General features: G+C 41.3%; 1 protein-coding gene across 4 annotated transcripts in view; it reads left to right on the top strand.

Moving 5' to 3' along the window:
• Positions 1 to 3396, top strand: part of ATP6V0A4 (ATPase H+ transporting V0 subunit a4) — a 95420-nt gene extending 92024 nt beyond the window's left edge. For all 4 annotated transcript variants that reach the window (XM_019452891.2, XM_019452892.2, XM_019452893.2 and 1 more), the window contains 2 exons: positions 1332 to 1503; positions 2972 to 3396. In XM_019452891.2, coding sequence (XP_019308436.1) covers positions 1332 to 1503; positions 2972 to 3065 — 266 coding nt within the window. In that variant the 3' untranslated portion in view covers positions 3066 to 3396. The remainder of the gene's footprint in view (positions 1 to 1331; positions 1504 to 2971) is intronic.
• The last annotated feature ends 15047 nt before the right edge of the window (positions 3397 to 18443 follow it).

Genomic DNA, 18443 nt, shown 5'->3' with positions numbered 1-18443 from the left:
CAGATGCGGTTTGGAAGCATCATGTCACAAGAGGGCTGAGCCCAGATGGGACAGGAGGGTGCTCTCTGACCAGTCCATGCCCATCGAAGATGCAATTTGACATCAGAAAATCCATATGGCTTGTAGCTGCCTGGCACGGTCTACCCGTTGGATCTTTCTAGAACTCCCTGAGACATATAGTTCCCACGGAATATCTTCAACTCATGCTAACAAACTTGCTTGAAGAGGTGGTTTGGCAGAAAACAGATGCTGATTTAAGTCCTAGTTTCTCTTCTGCCACTTTTAGTTCAGTAACTCAGGCAAGCAGGCTAACCTGTGTGTGCCTTGGCTTTCCTGTGTGGTTCCGGTAGTGAGCCTGCTGTGTCAGTCAACCGAGGCTAGAATGTGTTGCAGTCACTACCAGCCCCGGATCTCAGCAGCTTAAACAATGGAAATGTACTTACTCTATCACATCTGTTCATCAGTGCCATGCTGAGACCTAAGTTGAGGGAGGCTGTATTTGGATACATGCTTCAAAAATCACCCAGATGGGGGTACAAGGAGGAGGTGAGAGTGAAACACTGGAAATTAACACACTTTCCCGTTGTGTTACTCCAGCAGAAAGCCAGGGCTGGGGGACAGGGCACAGCACAGGTGCAGATACTCCCCCTTGTGCCCTCACATGTCTCTCTTCTCATCGTGTCCAAATATCCACTTGCAAGTGACAGGTCTTTATCTCTCTGGGCCATGCCACTTTGACCTTTTGGCTGGGTGACCTCCAGTCTCAACCCAACAATGTAATGGTAGTATCTCCCCGAAAGGGAGAGTGTGAGCAAGCTTTCTGGTGTCTCTTCTTATAAAGGCACTAATCCCATCATGAAGGCCCCACCTTTATGACCTCATCAACCCTTAATCACCTCCCAATGGCCCCTTCTCCAAATACCCTCACTTTGGTGGGTAGGGATTCAACATAGGAATTGGAGGGTGGGCGGGACACAAACATGCAGTCCATATCAAATCATGTTCTACGCATTCTGTTGTGTTTCGCTTCTCTGGTGTAACATTTTGTTGCTCAGATTTATTCATGTTGCTGCTGGTAGCTGTAGTTTGCTCACTTTCACTGGTGAATACTGTGCCTCCGTATGTTTGTTGTCATGACAGAAACTCCTCTATTGTGAGCACTGCCCTAGACAGTCTCATACAGGTGCCCCAGGGCACATGTGCCTGAGTTTTCTAACTGAAGAGCACAGTGTTGGGATTCTAGGGTGTGCAGACCCAGGTATATGGCATGAAAAAACCCTGCACTTGCTACATAAACTCTGTGGTTGAGAAGGTTTCTCTTGCTCTTACAGAATTGTCTGAAGTGCTCTGGACCATGGTGATGAACATTGGCCTTCGTGTGCGAGGCTGGGGAGGACTCATTGGAGTCTTTATCATTTTTGCCATATTTGCTGTTCTGACGGTAGCCATCCTTCTGATCATGGAGGGTCTCTCTGCGTTCCTGCATGCCCTGCGACTACACTGGTGAGCGTGGCTGCACTGGGGAGGCTCTGTGTGCTCTAGAGAGAGATGATGGGCCATAGGACCAGCCAGCTGAGGTCACATCCTGACCCAGTTTGAGTCACCTGTTAGCCAACAGGTTGGCTATTACATGGCAATATTACATGATGAGGTGTGTGTATGTGTGTGCCTATGTGTATGTATATACACATATGATGGCTGCCCTAGGATTAATGTTAGTTCCCATTTACTCATTCTCTTTTATTTTTATTATTACTTTTTAAATGTTTATTTATTTTTGAGAGAGAGAGAGAGAGAGGGATAGAGGGTCCAAAGCAGGCTCTGTGCTGACAGCAGAGAGCCCGATTCAAACTCACGAACTGTGGGATCATGACTAGAGCCAAAGTTAGATGCTTAACTGACTGAGCCACCCAGGCGCCCCTTACTTGTTCTCTTTTAAGAGTTCGTTTGTTATATCACAACTAGCTTCAAGATAAAGAACACTTCAAGTATTGGGAAGATGACAGATCTGAGATAGTCTCACAGCGGCATACTTAGTGAATCTGGGACATTAGGCCCTTGGTGCTGAGTGCAGGAACTATACCAGAAGTACAGGCTACTAACCTCTACAAAGTGGGAACAGAAGAAGGGTACCTGGAAGGAGGAAGGCACTCACAGGAGGCCCTTGACATCCGCAGATGTGTCCGGAGATTATGAGCCCTCACTAGGCTTACAAATATGAAAACATTTGTTGAAGCTCCTGTTTTTCTAACAAGTCATAGGTTGGCCAAGAATTTTGAGTGTGTGCTCATACCCTTAAACCGCAGAGACTGTCTTTAGCTCTCACCGATGCTTTCTACCTCCCTCTGTGCGCGCTGTTCATAAAGAAAAGTTTTTACATACTCCGTGTATGGAGTGGAGGGAATCACAGCGCCCCTGCCTCAGGTTATGACATCGGCTCTCCCCATGTCCTTAAGGAAATGAACCCTGTAACATAATCAAGCGTGAATGATCATGCGTGATGTCTGCGATGTAAATTACAAGAACGTTAAGTCAGGGTCCTGGGTATTGTGAAATAGCATAAGCCCCGTGGTTAAGATGAGGATGGAGAAGAAAAACCACGTGGAACCTCGTGAAGCATTCTCTCATCACTAGCTCGTGAGACAAGACTTCACAGCAAATGCTTCCCTGCTTGTGGGAGCCGTGGTGGGGGTCGGGTGGCTCTGCCGTCGTCTGAGAGGCTGGTGGCAGGGGCCTGGAGGAAGTGGGGTGGGATAGGAAAGGAAAAGTGTGACTGGGAGGCAAGAGAAGGATTTTTATAAGCCTCAGAGGATCCCTGTAGTGGCCACCAACGTGAGTGTCTTCCCTGGCACACCTTCCTGACCCTGTGCTTGATTTTACAAATGCCCCGCTTCTTCCCTTCCCGGCCAGCCTCTAGCTTACATGTTTTTATCTCGCTTTTTTTTTTTTTTGCCACCCCTCCCCCCCCAAGGGTGGAGTTCCAGAACAAGTTCTATGTCGGGGCCGGTTACAAGTTTTCTCCTTTCTCCTTTAAATACATCCTGGAAGGGACATCGGAGGAATAGCGGCAGGTCCCATGGCTGCCGCATCTTCTGCCTCAGTCTCTGTGCCTGTGAAAGAAGTTCAGCTTTGTCTTCAATGTCGGCCTGTGCTAGGCGGTCAATGGATGATTGTTCTTAGCTATCTGGAGACAGGAAGCCGTGTATATTTTACTTATAAGCCTTGGAATTTGATACGACTTAACCATGTCACAGAGGAACTGACCTCATGTGGGGTCGTCATTGTCAAAAACTAAAATGACTGAGAAATGGGGAGTGCTACACTGATGTTTTCCTGCAATATTGTAAGTATTATATGCAAGAAAATAAACTTCTGGGCCATTTCCTTGTTCTTTAAGATGTCTTTGTCCAAAATTATTCTGTAATATTTAGTATTGATAGTTACAGGCCAAAGCTCAACAATAGAGTTACACAAACTAATTTAAGAGGATTATGTTTATTTTATTCTTTCATTTCCTGGTTCCTCAGACGTATTTTTTCCTTGGCCGGGGCTAAGCTTTATAAGATTAGAAACTTTCTCATGAATCTCCACTCCAGGTGGGAAAGAAAGGGTAATGTTCCCTGCACGGATGGCTGGCCCCATGTGGCTCTGTTGTTAAACCCTGTGGAATGAAGTGTGGCAACATATCATCAGCGACTGTTTGCTGGATGCACATTGTGCTGCAGGAACTGGAGAAAGAGATTTGAAGACTCGAGAAAGTTCTGGAAAACAGCCTGCCAGACAGGAGTCTGCCAGACAGGTCTTCCCTGATACTCTCTGGGTCTGTCAGCCCTGAAGTCATTTCTAAGCCTCCTGGATTGTCAAACTCTTAAGAGCCAGTTTTGTAGAGGAAGATATGTGTCATCAACTACTTAGATAACTATTTAGTTATCCAGGTTAATCATAATCTTCATGGTAACTAGACCAGTGGAATTAAGCATTGTTACCATTGGTACAGTGCTTTACAGTTTACAAGGCACTTTAAAAAAAAATGGTTTTAATGTTTATTTATTTTTGAGAGAGAGAGAGAGAGAGAGAGGAAGGGGCAGAGAAAGAGACACACACAGAATCTGAAGCAGGCTCCAGGCTCTGAGCTGTCAGCACAGAGCAGGATGTGAGGCTTGAACTCATAAATCGTGAGATCGTGGCCTGAGACAAAAGTCAGACACTTAACCAACTGAACCATCTAGGCGCCCCTCATTTTTTTTTAAGTAAACTCTACCTCCAACGTGAGACTTACACTCACAACCCCAAGATCCAGAGTCGCATGCTCTCATGACTGAGCCAGCCAGGTGCCTCAAGGCACTTTCTACATAGCATCTAGTTCTTAAGATTTCAGAGTATTTGACCAAATCCAAAATTGCCTTTTGGACATATCTCTGGGTTCTTCAGCTCCCTCCTGCCCTGCTTGATAGTGGGGTTGATGGGTGCGCATGGAAGTGTCATGGCTCAGACCCGAGGAAGGTTCCATGTCACCTTCTGTATCAGTGTCATGACTTGTCTAGCACAACTTAAGGCACAATTAGCTGCTAGAAAATTTTCAGAGATTAAAGCAGGTTGAGCCTAAGAATGATAGTTGACATCTTTGACTTCCAATTCTGATACTTTATCATGTGTGTCCCCAGGCAGGAGACCCAGTTGTTCTGCTCATTGCCAAAATGGGGATTAGTGATCTCCATTCTCTGGGTTGTGGAAAGGAAGTGTAAAGCATGGGGCATGGACCTGCTACTTATCTGGTAACATTGCCTAAAGGAAAGAACAGACAAAAGCCGTATGTAAATGTTAGTTTAAATCCATAAAAGCCAAGATCACTGGATAATTTCAAGTTTCTCAGGACATCACTGCCCTTCTCAACAACTATCTAAAAATATGCTACGTGTACATGGATCACCAGGCTTTGCCTCTTTACTTCTAAGCAGTGATGGCTGTGAGAAAAGGTTTGAAAGGACAAAGCTTCCTTCTGCCCCTCACCTAGAGCCCTGCTTTTCCAGAAGTTCCCATGGCCTCCCTGAAAACTGTTATTTTCCTCCAAGATTTGGCAGCCTTCTTTAATCTCAATGAGAGACATAATTTCCCCTTTAAAAAAGGATTGGGTGAAGGGCTACAGAAAAGGGGGTGTAACCTGGATGTCACTCACTTGCCCACACCACAAGGTTGCTCCTTAAAGAATTCCACTCACAGAACTGAGCCAAAAGAGGAGGAGAAGACCAGGGGGCCGGGCTTCTTAGGCAGGTAAGTCCAGAAGCCCCTCCTAGGGCCACCAATGGTCTAACTGCTGCGTGACACTTGGCTGTGTTAAGAGTGAGCAAAAGAGCCTGAAACTGGAAAGCTTTCCAAGGACTATACAGAGGTAAGAAACTCCGACGGGCAGCATAGATCTGGATGTACTTTTCCTGCTTTGGAGTGGGGGTTGGGGAGGTAGGAGTTTGACCATTTGTACTTGACTGAAGGCACATGGAATATGAAAAGTTCCCTCTTCATACTGATGATATTGCAAAATCAATTACATCATACACACATACAAGCACGTTCAGTTTTAAAAAGCTCTGACATGGCTCAATTATTTCTGGCTAAAAAATTCAGTATAGCAAAATGCAATGGAATAAAAAGTCCATCAGTGCCCTGGAATTTATTTTAATGAAGCTTGAATGCCACGTGAGCCTTTTGACTTTCAGAGTAGACCCTCAGCGTGTCAGTTCTTACAGATATTTTGTTTCTTTATTTATTTATTTAAAGGTTTTATTTTTTAAGTAAAATAAAGTCCCAACATGGGGCTCAACATCACAACCCTGAGATCAAGAGTCATAAGCTCCTGAAGTGAGCCAGGCAGGCACCCCTTTTACAGATTTTTTGAAGCTAGGTCATGGGTTACTTTCCCATTGTAGTTTTTAAGGAGCTGATGGTAAGGGGTGGGAAACATTCTTCACCATGTTATTCCTTCTCTTCTTGAGTTGGTCCAACTAATTATCCCTCCTCTTCCTAGGTTAGAATGGATTCAGAATGATTTAGGGAAACAATAGAAGACGCCAACTCAGCTTTTCCAACACTCCATTTCAGACTTGAGATTACAAGTTCTGTCTGTAATGTACCTCATATCTATCTCTATGGAACATTCTGTCCCCTTTTTTATGAAAATTTTTCCTTATGAAACTTGGCTGAAACCCTAGAGAATACAAGGAGAATATCTGTGATCTATTAAATTTGAGTTAATGTTGGGTGTCCTCTTAATAACGTGTACTGTAAGCCCATTTATAGCATGCAGATGTGAATGCCCAAATCCTGATAATCTGTCTACACTGCTGAACTCCCCTCCCCACCACCCAACATGGCACCCAACACCCAAATAGTCAATCTATTTCAGAAAACAAGTAATTTCTTTTCCCATTTGGGTGGTTTTTCATCTGAGGCCAAGGTGTTTTAATGTTAGTGGAATATTAAGCAGTAAATGCTTTTGCACACATTTGATAACTCTGAAAATACTTAAGAACTTATGCTGTGTGTATTTGATTTGTGATTATGGAGAAATTTTAGACATTTAGTTGATACCCTTATTCAGGGATAAGAAATAGTACTCCCATGGGTGCTTAGGTTGCAGCGGGCACTGTGCCATGTTATACAAACCTCATCACATCTGATCCTTGTAACAAACTGAAGAGGAAGCTTCTCAGTTAAGAATTATACACAACTGGCTGGTCTGAGTGCAGTGGTGTTTATCATCCATTGATCACGGCCATCTACATATTTCTTTGTTCCTTCTTCCCTCCCACTGCTACACTCAGCTAGACTAAAAATAAAATAATTGCACACAACTTCAAGGAACAGAGACTAGAAATAACAGTGTCTTCAAGAGAGAGCACTTAATTTTTTTCCCATGTAGATGTCTGGAGGTAAGTGGTCCACAGCCGTAGGAGAGGTTTCCAGGCTCTTTCTAGCTTATGCTCTGCCAGACTTGGCCCGAAGTTTCCATATTTCCATCTTCACATTTGCATCATGACCCAAGATGCCTGATGAAGCATCAGCCATCATGCAGGGGGGAGGGGCAGAAGGGCCTTCATCTGCCTCTCGGTGACCACCTTCTTCAGCGAGGTGCAAGGGAGGACCTTATTGGGAAGACAGCAAGCTACTTCTGCCACAGGTAGCTGGGTATTATTTCCATTTTCAGAGAAGGAAACTGAGGAAGAAACAGAATCCATTCAATCTCAGTCTCACCGTGGCTACTGATTGCCTTCCTTTTCCTCCCTCCCTTTCTCCCTCCTTTCCTCCTCTAATTCTTCTTCCCCTTTCCTTCCCTCCTCCTTCCTTCTTTCTGTCCTTTCTTCCTTCTTATGTTAATTTAGTAGGTATAAAATGATACCTAAGGATTTTTTTGTGACTGCCATTTTGTCAGTTACTACAGAAGGTGAACAATTTTCCAGTTTTGCTTCCAGTTTTTATATATTCTTGTGAATTGTTTGTTCATGTAATTTGCCCATCAATCTATTAGAATCTAATGTTTTTCTTGTAATTTGTGGTTTATATGTACTACCGACATTTATTTGTTGAGTGCATAGACATGTGCATGCACACACATGCACACACACACATTTGCAAATGGCTTTTCTTATTTTAACTTTTGAAATCGTGGTAAAATATCTATAACATAACACTGACCATTATACCAATTTTAAAGTGACCCATTCAGTGGCATTTGGTTGTATAATTTACAATGTTGTGCAAACACCGCTACCATGAAAGAGGGCTTCCTGTGCCAGGCCACCTTGGACACTTCCAGCCAGTTAGTGATTTGATCATGTCTGGGTCAAGTGCCTACTGCTGACCCGATAGGTCATGGCCGGTGATGGGGGGCAGTGGGGGCAGTGGTCAGGCCTGCCTAGGACAGTGACCTAGTGAACACCGGAAGCAAGACGTCAACTATACATTGGTTCACTTTTGCAGAAAGAATTTTTGTGGTACAAGAACTAGCCTTTCTAAAAATTCAAACAAATTAGATAAGCATAAAGAAGGAAGAATGGGGAAAAAACCCTAACTTCTCCCTGCCCTAGGTAATTCTTTTCTTACCCTTGTCCTCATGGCTGGCTCCTGCTTCTCCTTCAGGCCTCCACTTAGAATTGCTTGCAGAAGCCTCCCCAGGTCTGAGGACTCGTTAAGCAGGGGCCCCCCTTTGTGTGCCAGAGCAACCTCCACTTAACCCTAGGACCCACTCTTCCTGCCTGAATCTGTCCCTTTGTTCGCCAGAGACCCTTTCATTATATTCTATGGTCTAGTACATAGTAGTACTCCACAAATACTTACTGAAAGACAAAAAGTTTCAGACAACATCTCTCCTGAAATCTCCATGCAGGTACCTATTTAAGTGAAATATTATAAATTGGGATCAATACGTACATACCCATACGTTGTGGATACATCTGCATTATAGACACACATCTTGGAAAATGCTTTCAGCACGTGATGGCCTTTCACTAAGAGCTTTTAAATGGTATTCTGTTTAGCCACTTCTCCACTGGTGGGCGTTGAGGGTGTATCCAATTCTTTTGTTGTTGTGAAAACAACAGAGTGGTGACCTTCCTTGTATGTATCTTTGTCTACCTTTCGACTACTCCATTAGGATGAATCCTAGGAATGAAATTGCTTAGTCAATATTCTTTCATCTCTGCCTAATTGCCTTGTGCAAAGGTAGCAGTGGACATTCCCAGTGATAATTTGAGTGCCTATTTCCCTTTCGCGGTGTAGAATCAATTTTTAAGACTTTGGCAAACCTGATAAAGGAAAATGGTAACTCTTTTTAATTTGAAGGCATGATAACTACTTAGGTTGAACATAATTTCATTTGTCAGCACTGTATGTATTCTTTTGTGTTTGTCCCTCATGGCTTGGCCCCTCCATTGTTTCCTTCCTGACCTCCATGAGCCTTTGTTAAACATGTGTGTTGCAGATAGTCTGTGCTTTGTCTGCATGTATTGAATTTTATAATTTCTGTATTGAGGTAGAAAGTGCATATGGCAACAAATCAAGTTGCCGGATGAGTTTATAACAGAAATAAACAATCTCCTGACTTGATTTTCCCCATCCCCAGAGAAATTTCTTTTGTCTTGTTTTTTGTTTTTTAAGTTTTTCTGGTAATTATCTTTATAGTTAAAACAACATAATTGTATTTTATTTCTTAGTTTATCAACTGAAGGCAGTCTCAATCCATTATTCACTATAAAAGATGATGGTTTATGTCATGATTTCCTCTTTGCCATTCTCCTAATATTTTATAGGTATCCTTTTAAAAAACCAATCGCAACTGTTTTTCATGTTACTAAAAAGTCTACATCAATATAAAATTATTTGTTTTATTTTATTTTTAGAGAGAGAGCATGAGCCAGGGAGAGGGGCGGGGGGGAGGGGAAGAGAGAGAGAGAGAGAGAGAGAGAGAGAGACAGAGGCAGAGAGAGAGAGAGAATGAAACTTAAGCAGGCTCCATGCTTAGCATGCAGCCCGATGCGGGGCTTGATCTCATGACCATTAGGTCATGACCTGAACCAATATCAAGAGTCAGGTGCATAACCACCTGAGCCACCCAGGCGCCCCCCTCAATATAATTTTAGATGCTGTATGTATTATCAGTTTAACCATTTCCTCTCTACTACTTTCACTACGTAGGTTGTTTCCTATTTGTTATTGTTAAAATAGACTTGGATAAAAAAGTGTTTAGATAAACTTCTTTGTATAGAGAGCATTTTCCATATTTGAGATATTTCCTTGGAACAAATGACAAGAACTGGGATTACCCGTTCAGATGAAACTAGTTTCTAAAGCTTTTGACCCATTGCCAAATTGACACGAACTGTTCCAAGGGCATGGAATGATGGATTTCAGATGGGGGCTACGTAGGGCTCACAGTAACGATCACCTGGAAAAAATGTTCAAGCCTCCCATGCCGCTGGTTGAGAGTCACTGGTAAGGAAGGAGGAATAGGGGCTTTGAGGTAGTGGTGTGTTTAATAAAAAGATTGGGTTGAAGAGGGGCGTGGTGCCTAGATTTGTAGTGTTTGCCGATCTCTCTGGTGTAAATAGTCTCACCATGGCTGGTTTTGAATTACCAACATGATGTTACTGAATACAGAGTTGGGAAGAGATGTATACAGTCCGCCCTCGGAAGCTGGTGGGAGCTCCTCCAGCAGCACGGACACGCTCTAATGCCTGGCATGCACAAGGTGTAGGTTTATATGGATGCATTTTTTCATTCCGGTTCACCCGCATCCCAAGCTCTCCTTCCTTTGCCCCGAAGATAGTCACTGTCATGGAATTTTCATATATCTACGTAAAATATAAAATGTATACCATCTGGGGGTACATATTTTCACGTTAGGTAAGTTATTGTTCTTGTTTTTTTCCTTTTATTTTTAGTTACTCTATTGGCTGTTTTTGCGATTACTAATAGTATACTTAGAGCTCCGGTTCTCATGCTTTTTTGGGTGGGCTGCCGCCCCATCCATCCAACTTTCCTCACTGACTTCATCTCTCTTTTTTTAAGGATAAGTTTAGTCATTGTTGAGGGTATTAACATTTTCATTCAGTTCTGAAACCACAATCAAGTCCATGTAGTTTTTCAAATGCTGACTCTAAACCTGAAAATGAATGAACAAACTTTTTTTTTTTTTTTTTTTTTGACCATATACATATTGCTCACTTTAGGACCAAGTGTTATATGCAAAGATTTTATGTTTTGAAGTCCAATGTCATGACCACAAGGAATTCTCTTTTCTTTTTCTCATCGGTGGCCTAAAATCACGCTACATTTTAGTTTCATTTATATGATAGAAACAAAATGAGTCTCCCTTTCAATCAAGAAAAATATGAAATCATATGGGGTGCCTGGCTGGCTTAGTAGACTGTGAAACTCTTGATCTCAGGGTTGTAAGTTTGAGCCCCCCATTGGGTGTAGAGATTACTTAAAAATAAAATCTTATTAAAAAAACCAATTTGTTTAATTTATATCCAAGATAGTTAGCATATAGTGCAACAGTGATTTCAGGAGTAGATTCCTTAATGCCCCTTACCCATTTAGCTCATCACTGCCCCCCACAACCCTTCCAGTAACCTTCTGTTTGTTCTCCATATTTAAGAGTCTCTTGTGTTTTGTCCCCCTCCCTGTTTTTATATGATTTTTGCTTCCCTTCCCTTATGTTCATCTGTTTCATATCTTAAATTTGTCATATGAGTGAAGTCATATATTTGTCTTTCTCTAATTTCACTTAGCATAATACCCTCCAGTTCCATCCATGTAGATGCAAATGGCAAGATTTTATTCTTTTTGATTGCCGAGTAATACTCCATTACACACACACACACACACACACACACACACACACACACCCCACATCTTTATATATACTCCATTATATACACACACACACACCCCACATCTTTTTTATCCATGCATCCATTGATGGACATTTGGGCTCTTTTCATACTTTGGCTATTGTCAATAGCACTGCTGTAAACATGGGGGTGCATGTGCCCCTTCAAGAGAGCACACCTGTATCCCTTGGGTAAATACCTAGTAGTGCAATTGCTGGGTTGTAGGGTAGTTCTATTTTTAATTTTTGGAGGAACCTCCATACTGTTTTCCAGAGTGGCTGCACCAGTTTGCATTCCCACCAGCAGTGCAAGAGATATCCTCTTTCTCTACATCCTCGCCAACATCTGTCATTACCTGAGTTGTTAATGTTAGCCATTCTGACAGGTGTGAGGTGGTTTTGATTTGTATTTCCCTGATGATGCGTGATGTTGAGCATTTTTTCATGTGTTAGTTGGCCATCAGGATGTCTTCTTTGGAGAAGTGTCTATTGATGTCTTTTGCCCATTTCTTCACTGGATTATTTGTTTTTTGGGTGTTGAGTTTGATAAATTCTTTATAGATTTTGGGTACTAACCCTTTATCTGATATGTCATTTGCAAATATCTTCTCCTAGTCTGTCGGTTGCCTTTTAGTTTTGCTGATTATTTCCTTCGCTGAGCAGAAGATTTTTATTTTTATGAGGTCCCAAGAGTTCATTTTTGCTTTTGTTTTCCTTGCCTCTAGAGACATGTTGAGTTAGAGGTTGCTGTGGATGAGGTCAAAGAGGTTTTTGCCTGCTTTCTCCTCTAGGGTTTTGATTTCCTGTCTTACATTTAGGTCTTTCATCTGTTTTGAGTTTATTTTTGTGTATGGTGTAAGAAACTGTTCCAGGTTCATTTTTCTGGATGTCGCTGTCCAGTTTTCCCAGCACCACTTGCTGAAGAGACCGTCTTTATTCCATTGGATATTCTTTCCTGCTTTGCCAAAGATTAGTTGGCCATACATTTGTGGGTCCATTGCTGAGTTCTCTGTTCCATTCCATTGGTCTGAGTGTCTGTTTTGGTGCTAGTACCATAGTGTCTTGATGATTACAGCTTTGTAATACGTCTTGAAGTCCGGGATTGTGATGCCTCCAGCTTCAGTCTCCCTTTTCAAGATTGCTTTGGCTATTTGGGGTCTTTTCTGGTTCCATAAAAATTTTAGGATTGTTTTTTTGTAGCTCTGTGAAGAATGCTGGTGTTATTTGGATAGGGATTGCATTGAATAGGTAGATTGCTTTGGGTAGTATCAACATTTTAACAATGTTTATTCTTCCAATCCAAGAGCATGGAATGTTTTTCCATTTTTTTGTGTCTTCTTCAATTTCTTTCATAAGCTTTCTCTAGTTGTCAGTCTGTATATTTTCCACATCTTGGTTATGTTTATTCCTATATATTTTATGGTTTTTGGTGCAATTGTAAATGGGATATATTCCTTGTTTGTCTTTCTGTTGCTTCATTATTGATGTATAGGAATGCAACCAATTTATGTGCATTGATTTTATATCCTTCAACTTTGCTGAATTCATGGATCAGTTGTAGCAGTTTTTTGGTGGAATCTTTTGGGTTTTTCATATAGAGTATGATGTCATCTGCGAAGAGTAAAAGTTTGACTTCCTCCTGGCCAACTTGGATGCCTTTTATTCATTTGTGTTGTCTGATTGCTGAGGCTAAGACTTCCAATACTATGTTGAATAATAGTGGCGAGAGTGGACATCCCTGTCTTGTTCCTGACCTTAGGGGGAAAGCTCTCAGTTTTTCCCCATTGAGGATGATAATTAGTGGTGGGTCTTTCATGTATGGCTTTTATGATCTCGAGGTATGATCTTTCTATCCCTACTTTCTTTAGGGTTTTTATCAAGAAAGGATGCTGTATTTTGTCAAATGCTTTCTCTGCATCTATTGAGAGGATCATGTGGTTCTGGCCCTTTCTTTTATTAATGTGATGTATCACGTTGATTGATTTGTGGTTAGTGAACCAGCTCTATATCCCAGGTATAAATCCCACTTACAATGGTGAATAATGCTTTTAATGTATTGTTGGATCCGGTTGGCTAGTATCTTGTTGAGGATTTTTGCATCCACGTTCATCAGGGAAATTGGTCTGTAGTTCTCCTTTTTAGTGGGGTCTTTGTCTGGTTTTGGAATCAAGGTAATGCTGGTTTCATAGAATGAGTTTGGAAGTTTTCCTTCCATTTCTATTTTTTGGAACAGCTTCAAAAGAATAGGTGTTAACTCTTCTTTAAATGTTTGGTAGAATTCCCCTGGAAAGCCATCTGGCCCTGGACTCTGTTTTTTTGCGAGATTTTTGATGACTAATTCAATTTCTTTACTGGTTGTGGGTCTGTTCAAATTGTCTATTTCTTCCTATTTCAGTTTTGGTAGTTTATATGTCTAGGAATTTGTCCATTTCTTCCAGATTTTCCATTTTATTGGCCTATAATTTCTTATAATATTCTCTTATTATTGTTTTTATTTCTGCTGTGTTGGTTGTGATCTCTCCTTTTTCATTCTTGATTTTATTTATTTGGGTCCTTTCCTTTTTCTTTTTGATCACACTGGCTAGAAGTTTATCAATTTTGTTAATTCTTTCAAAGAACCAGCTCCTGGTTTCATTGATCTGTTCTGTTTTGTTTTATTTTGATAGCATTGATTTCTGCTCTCATCTTTATTATTTCCTGTCTTTGTCTTATGCTGGTTTGAGGTTTTATTTGCTGTTCTTTTTCCAGCTCTTTGAGGTGTATTCAGCTCTCAGGTTGTGTATTTGAGAACTTTCTTCCTTTTTTAGGAAGGCCAGGATTGCTATATACTTCCCTCTTATGACCGCCTTTGCTGAGTCCCAGAGATTTGGGGCTGTGGTGTTATCATTTTCATTGGCTTCCATGTGCTTTTTAATTTCCTCTTTAACTTCTTGCTTAGCCCATTTATTTTTTAGTAGGATATTGTTTAGTCTCCAAGTATTTGTTATCATTCCAAAATTTTTCTTGTGGTTGATTTTGAGTTTCATAGCGTTGTGGTCTGAAAATATGCACGGTATGATCTCGACCTTTTTGTACTTGCTAAGGGCTGATTTGTGTCCCAGTATGGGATCTATTCTGGATAATGTTCCATGTACACTCGAGAAGAATGTATATTCAGCTGCTTTAGGATGAAATGTTCTGAATATATCTGTTAAGTCCATCTGGTCCAGTGTGTCATTCAAAGCCATTGTTCCCTTTGTTTAGACGACCTGTCCATTGTTGTAAGTGGGATGTTAATCCCCTACTATTATGGTATTATTATCAATGAGTTTCTTGATGTTTGTGATTAACTGATTTATATATTTGGGCGCTTCATGTTTAGAGCATAAATGTTTACAATTGTTAGGTCTACTTAGTGGATAGATCCCTTAATTATAACGTAATGCCCTTCTTCATCTCTTTTTACAAACTTTATTTTAAAATCTAGATTGTCTGATATAAGTATGGCTACTCTGGCTTTCTTTTGGTGACCATTAGGATGATAGATGGTTCTCCATCTCCTTATTTTCATTCTAAAGGTGACTTTAGGTCTAAAATGGGTCTCTTATAAACAGCATATAGATGGATCTTGTTTTCTTACCCATTCTGTTACCCTATGTCTTTTTATTGGAGCGTTTAGACCATTGATGTTTAGAGTGAGTACTGAAGGATAGGAATTTAATGCCATTATGTTGCCTATAGAGTTGGAGTTTCTAGTGGTGTTCTCTGGTCCTTTCTAGTCTTTTTACTTTTGGTCTTTTTTTTTTTTTTTTTTTTTTTTTTTTTTTTTTGGTCTTTTCTCCCCTTAGAGAGTCCCCCTTAAAATTTCTTGCAGGGCTGGTTTAGTGGTCATGAACTCCTTTAATTTTTGTTTGTCTGGGAAACTCTTTATCTCTCCTTCTATTTTGAATGACAGCCTTACTGGATAAAGAATTCTCAACTGCATATTTTTCTGATTCAGCACATTGAATATATCCTTTCCGGCCTCCCAAGAAAAGGCCACTCCTTTCTGGCCTCCCAAGTTTCTGTGGATAGGTTTGCTGCAAACCTGATCTGTCTTCCCTTATAGGTTAGGGACTTTTTTCCCCCTTACTGCTTTCATGATTCTTTCCTTGCCTGAGTATTTTGTGAATTTGACTATGATATGCCTTGTTGATGGTTGGTTTTTGTTGAATCTAATGGGAGTTCTCTGTGCTTCCTGGATTTTGATGTCTGTGTCTTTCCCCAGGGTAGGAACATTTTCTGCCATGATTTGCTCACATAAATTTTCTACCTCTTTTTCTCTCTCATAATCTTCTGGGACCCCTAAGATTCTGATGTTATTCCTTTTTAATGAGTCACTGAGTTCTGTAATTCTTATTTCATGCTCTTTTGCCTTAGTTTCCCTCTTTTTTTCTGCTTCATTATTCTCCATAAGTTTGTCCTGTATATTGCTCATTTGCTGCTCTGCCTCATCCATCCTTGCTGCCAACATCCATTTGAGATTGCAGCTCAGTTATAGCATTTTTCATTTCATCCTGACTAGCTTTTACTTCTTTTATCTCTGCAAAAAGGGATTCTAATCTATTTTCAACCCCAGCTAGTATTCTTAATATCATGATTCTAAATTCTGGTTCAGACATCTTGTTGTATCTGTGTTGATTAAGTCCCTGGCTGTCATTTCTTCCTGTTCTTTCTTTTTGGGCGAATTCCTTTGTTTTGTCATTTTGAAGGAAGAAAAGGAATTAATAAAGTGAAAAAAATAAAAATTAAAAATTAAAAACAACACAAAGAAATCAAAGAAAGGATGCTAGATCCTAGGTGCGTTTTGGTCTGGTTGTTGGAAGAGGCTTGGTAGATTAGAGAAAGAAAGGAAAGATAAGAAAAGAAAAACACAAAATGTTTGAAAATTTGAAAAATGAATACAATAAAATAGAATAAGATGAAATGATGAAAGTTGAATAGAATTTTAAAAATTGTACAAAAAAGTAAAAAATAGAGTAGAGAAAAATAAAGAACAGTCTTGTAATAAAAATGGAAGATAATAAATTTTTTCTTTCTGTATTCAAGAATAAGAAAAGAAAAAGAAAAAAAAACTGAAAAAAAGACCAGTGAACAGAATGAAATAGGAAATTACCTCCGATTTCCCATAGAAGTCAAGCAATGAAGCACTTAATCCTCCGTAAACTAAGCAGGTGGAGAGACTTGCGTTGTCAAGAGCACTGTTGGCCCGGTTGGGCGGGGTTTACTGTAACAGCTCCACCTCCACTAGATGGCGCTGGTTAGCTTTTGGAGTGGATTGCTGTGGCGTATCTAGGTGTGTAGGCACATGCATGGGGTGGGGCGGGTGAAATGGCATCACCCAGGTACCCAGTCTGTAGTATCGGAACTCTGTGCTCTCCCCCACTGGCAATCAAGCACCCCGCCTTTGTCTCCCGCTTCCGTCCACTCCCTGCTTCTACGCTGTCGGTGACCAAGCCGCCAGGCTGCCAGGTGGCACCTGCCTCCTGAGTTTTATCTCAGATGCGGCTGTGTTTCCTCCCTTCTGAGGGACTGTAGCTTTGATCGGCTCGGATCCTCTGGGGGAGGGTCTCCTGAGCAATGGCCTGGTGCCAGCCACACCCAGGAACGTTCACAGGACTGCCCTGCTGCCGATGCCCAGAGACTGCGGCTGGGTGCCATCCCACCCCCAGAAAAAGCTCATGCCATTGTGTAGCTGCAGCGCTGCAGGGATTATGGAGCATCACAACACACACCGGGTGCCAGTCTTCACCCTCAATGTCCTTATTCCAGCACCAGCGAATGTGGCTCTTCTCCAGGGTCTGCTGGGACCTTAGCCTGTGGGGAGGCTGCACAGCTTCTTTCAAATGTCCTCCCAACAGGGGAACCGCCACTCCCTGTGTGACCTGAGGACCCCTCGGACCTTGCTCTCTACTCCTGGGAATTCACCCTTCCCACCGGAGCTGTGCCAGGTATGGAGCTGCAGAGTTTCACACTCTGTGCTCTCCCAGTGTATAGAGTCTTAATGGAATTTAAACCCTCTCCTTTCTCCCTTTTTGGTTCAGACCTACATGGCTGTTTCCACTTCTCCTTTTTTCTTTCCAGCTTCTTTCGGTGGGACGGGGTGGGGGTGGGGTGCTTTTTCCGTACTCTCCCCCCTTCTCTTTGAGCAAAAACCGCTCCCTGCCCTTGCAGCTTCTCTCCCCGCCCCCCTCACCTCTCTGCACCAGGTACCTGCCAAGTTCTGTGGTTCAGGTGGTGTAGATTGTTGTGTTAAGCCTCAAATTAGTTTTCTGGGTGTGCAAGATGGTTTAGTGTTGATCTGGTTGCATTTTAGGGGCGAGAGGCACACAAAAAAGCTTCTGGGCTATTCTGCCGTCTTGGCCCCTCCCCAAAAATAAAATCTTGAAAAAAGAATGAAATCACGGATGTGAATCTCCCTTACTGGGATCAGTTTTCATTCACGAAAGCTGTGAAGTAATTATCTTGGACCTAATACCTTTTTCCAGGTCCTCCATGATGAATCGCTTCTCTTTGCTGATAAGAAAATGGAGGAATGTAGGATATTTATGACCCCCGGAATGATCTAATCAGGTTAAAGCATATGAATTAAAACTTGCTCTGCTCAGTAAAAAACAGATTTCCTGTGTGTCTTTTCTTGCCACTCACTACGAAAAGGAGAATTGCTAGAGGTTGTTTTATTACTCTTCTAAAACATAAGCCTTTGTGATGGTTAAAATTGTAAAACATGTTTTGATTGCTATGAGAAGTCGTAAAACTTGACTCGTAGGAGAGATTAAGTGTTGATTGAAGATTGAAGATTGAGCTTATTGTTAAGCATTTTATTTGTAACTGAACTTAAAATGAACTTACTGGGATTTAAAAGATTATTTTCCCACCCAACTAAATGGTTTTATTCTCTAAGACTATAAATGGCCTGAATCACTTTTGATTTTTAAGTCTGCTGCTATGATTTGCATTACTGTTTTTTAGAAAAAAAAATGATGTGATTTGCATGCAATAAAACTTACCATTTTAAAGCATATAATTTAGTGAATTT

Source organism: Panthera pardus, unplaced genomic scaffold (assembly GCF_024362965.1).
Source record: "Panthera pardus isolate Hobbes unplaced genomic scaffold, ASM2436296v1 HiC_scaffold_8, whole genome shotgun sequence".
In the NCBI taxonomy this organism is placed as follows: domain Eukaryota; kingdom Metazoa; phylum Chordata; class Mammalia; order Carnivora; family Felidae; genus Panthera; species Panthera pardus.
Note: the sequence above shows the minus strand (reverse complement) of the source record. Positions and strands in the feature narration are given on the sequence as shown.